Source organism: Cebus imitator, unplaced genomic scaffold (assembly GCF_001604975.1).
Source record: "Cebus imitator isolate Cc_AM_T3 unplaced genomic scaffold, Cebus_imitator-1.0 Scaffold15, whole genome shotgun sequence".
Lineage (NCBI taxonomy): Eukaryota > Metazoa > Chordata > Mammalia > Primates > Cebidae > Cebus > Cebus imitator.
In genome coordinates this window covers 1,017,466-1,020,187 of record NW_016107330.1, presented here as the reverse complement: position 1 = coordinate 1,020,187, position 2,722 = coordinate 1,017,466, and the positions used below count along the sequence as shown (strand labels likewise).

The following is a 2,722-nucleotide window of genomic DNA, read 5'->3' as shown; positions in this document are numbered from 1 at the left end:
AGGCCACGCGACCTGCCCGAAGTGACTAGCGCCCTGGGCCGCACTCGCCCGCCCGTGTCTGCGCTACTGGGGGAGGGAGTGGGATGAGCCCTCGGGGTGGAGGAGGAGGCGCGGCCCCCGGGTACCGCTCGCCTGGCCTCAGGAGCTCAGGAGCGCGCGCGGGGACGCGGAGTTGAGGCTCTCGGGCGGCGGCCGGGGAAAGGGGTGCCGTCCCCTGGGCCCCACCCTGGGCCCCTCCCGGCCGCTCGGAACCCACCCCACGCGCGTCCCCGAGGGTGCGCGCTCCAGGCGGGGCCGACGGGCCCGCAGGCGCGCGCTAGTTCTCGGGTCCGCGGCGCGCGCTCTCTCCTGTCTCTCCTCCCCCGCCCCTCCCTGGCCCGCGCGCTCCCGGAGTCCATCGCGCGCGCGCCTCGCGTCGCTCCCCATCCCCGCCCCTCCCGCCGCCACCCCGCCCCCGGCCGGGTACCCTCGCCGGACCCGAGAGAAAGCGCGGCCGCCATCTTAGTTGCTGCCGCTGCCTCCAGCAAGGCGCTGCTCCGAGGCGGGGAGGGCGGCGCGGCCCGAGCGCGCGGCCCAGCGTCACGGCGGCGGCGGCGGCTCCTCCTCGGACCCCGGAGCTCGCCGCGCCGCGGAGCAGCCGGCCCTGGGCCCTGAGAGCCCTGAGAGCCCCGAGAGCCCCGCTAGGCGTCCCGCGCGCCTCCCTGCCGCTCCCGCCCCGGGCCGGCGATGCTGCGCCGCCCCGCGCCCGCGCTGGCCCCGGCCGCCCGGCTGCTGCTGGCCGGGCTGCTGTGCGGCGGCGGGGTCTGGGCCGGGCGAGGTAAGCCCCGGGGCTGGGCCGGTGCTGGATTCGGGTCCGGGTGCGGGAGTCGGGCCGGATGCTGGGATTCCAGCCGAGATGCGGGGAGTCGGGTCCGACCACAGGGAGCCGGGTCGGGGCGTGGGGTTCAGGTTGGGGGTCGGGCGCGCGGGGCTGGGGCCAGGGCGCAGGAGATTGTGGGCACGCGCTGCGGGCGCCCCGGCGAAGCCAGGCTCGGTCCCGGGCGGGGCACCTGGGCCTGGGCAGCCCCCACTGCAGCCCATGGTGGTGGCTGCACTGATTTGAAGGGACGTGCAGACGGGCCGAAGGGTCAGTCCGCCCTGCTCTGCGGCGCCCGCAGCTGGGGCTGCACCCCTGGTGAGATGCCGTGTGTACGTGTGCGCTGTGCTCAGATGTGCATCAGGCGGGGGGTGCACGCACAGTTTTGGTGTGTGCTTACATAAGAGCCCACTCCTCCGCATCCCGTTTCCAAGATCCCGATTCTCTGCTGCTGCACCACGGACACCACGACTTCGCCCCTTTCCGCCTGCTCCCAGGGTCCTTTAGACCTTGTCTGTTTCCAGTGGAGCCGAGGCTGAAACTTCTTGCTTCCCTCCCTCCTTTTCACCCAAAGGTGAAATCGTGATGAGATTTGTGACCGCGGGCTCACCTAGTGTTAGAAATCTCCGTCTGCTACCCCTGGTGCCTTGGTGCAGTTTTTCTGACGGTCATTTAGACTGTGGAGGGTTAGATGTCCTCTACGGAAACGAGAAACCCCTCTGGTTCTTTAGGATTGTAGGACCGAAATTTTATGGCTCGGTGGAAAGTAATATTTCTTGGGTAATTTATTATTAGCGTTTAACCTTCATCCACTTAACCTTTTAAACCTTGCATGCTCTCTGATATTGACTGGTCTTGCCAACGAAAAGCTTACGCATTGCAGTTACAGTATTTGCTTCTGAGTGGATCTTGAAATCGTAAACATTTTCCTTGGCGTTAGAGCAAAGTAATCTAGGTGTAGTCTATGGAATCTACTGTAGGCTTAAATGTGTTGTTCTGATTTTTTTTTTTTTAGTGAAAAGAAATTTTGGGGAGGATCGATAGAAATCTATTTGAAATGGTCATATTTGAATTTAGCAAGCTTTTAAAAAATTGTTATTTTCGCTTCCCTGGCGTGACATAAGGCGAGAAGTATGGTGTTCACGAATTACAGGGCAGAGGCTGCAAATGCATCTTTTGTTCCATGCTTCTTTCTTCATATCGAAGCTGATGATAAACTTTGAATACTTCTATTATTTCATTTCTAACATTCTGTTGACTCTGTCATGTTCAGATCTCAGTTACTAAGTATCTCATTGCTGGGCATTTGAGTTTATAAAGTAACATCAAGTTAAGTTTGAAACGTTCTTTCCAGATGTGGGTTGGAGGTCTGAAAGTCTAATATATCCAAGAGAAATGTCAAAGTATTGCTTCTCTTGGGGAAAACCCACACATTTCAAAAATATGTGCTTGGATTGGGTATTTTGGGAACAGTTTAAGTATATTTAGTCAGTGATAACATTTCTTGTTAAAATTGGTGCTTTCTTAAATAGCACCTACATTTGTTAGTCATTATTTAATTACTTTGGTTACTTAAACAGCATACATTTCAGCTTTGCATGTCTTCATTACCCGAGACCGACAGAAATCTTGTGTGAAAGATGTGTTGACTACTTGAGTCATTTGTAATTTGCTTTCTCTAAGTTTTTCTTGGTGCAGTTTCCAGTACTTCAAGATTCTTGTCTTCAGAATAAAGACATTTTACACATCAGTTATTTGGTTGCATTTTTTTTTCAGGTTTCAAGTTAGAAAATGTCTTGGAATTATACGAAATGCTTCTAAAAACAATTTGATTTTGAAATATAAGTTAATTTCCTATGTAAATTT

General features: G+C 56.1%; 1 protein-coding gene across 3 annotated transcripts in view; it reads left to right on the top strand.

Moving 5' to 3' along the window:
• Positions 1 to 484: 484 nt before the first annotated feature.
• CLSTN1 (calsyntenin 1) overlaps positions 485 to 2,722 on the top strand; it is a 107,032-nt gene continuing 104,794 nt past the window's right edge. For 2 of the 3 annotated variants that reach the window (XM_017503671.2, XM_017503655.2), the window contains exon 1: positions 504 to 817. In XM_017503671.2, coding sequence (XP_017359160.1) covers positions 727 to 817 — 91 coding nt within the window. In that variant the 5' untranslated portion in view covers positions 504 to 726. Of the gene's footprint in view, positions 818 to 2,722 lie in introns of all 3 variants that reach the window. The other variant, XM_017503663.2, reaches the window with a different exon arrangement.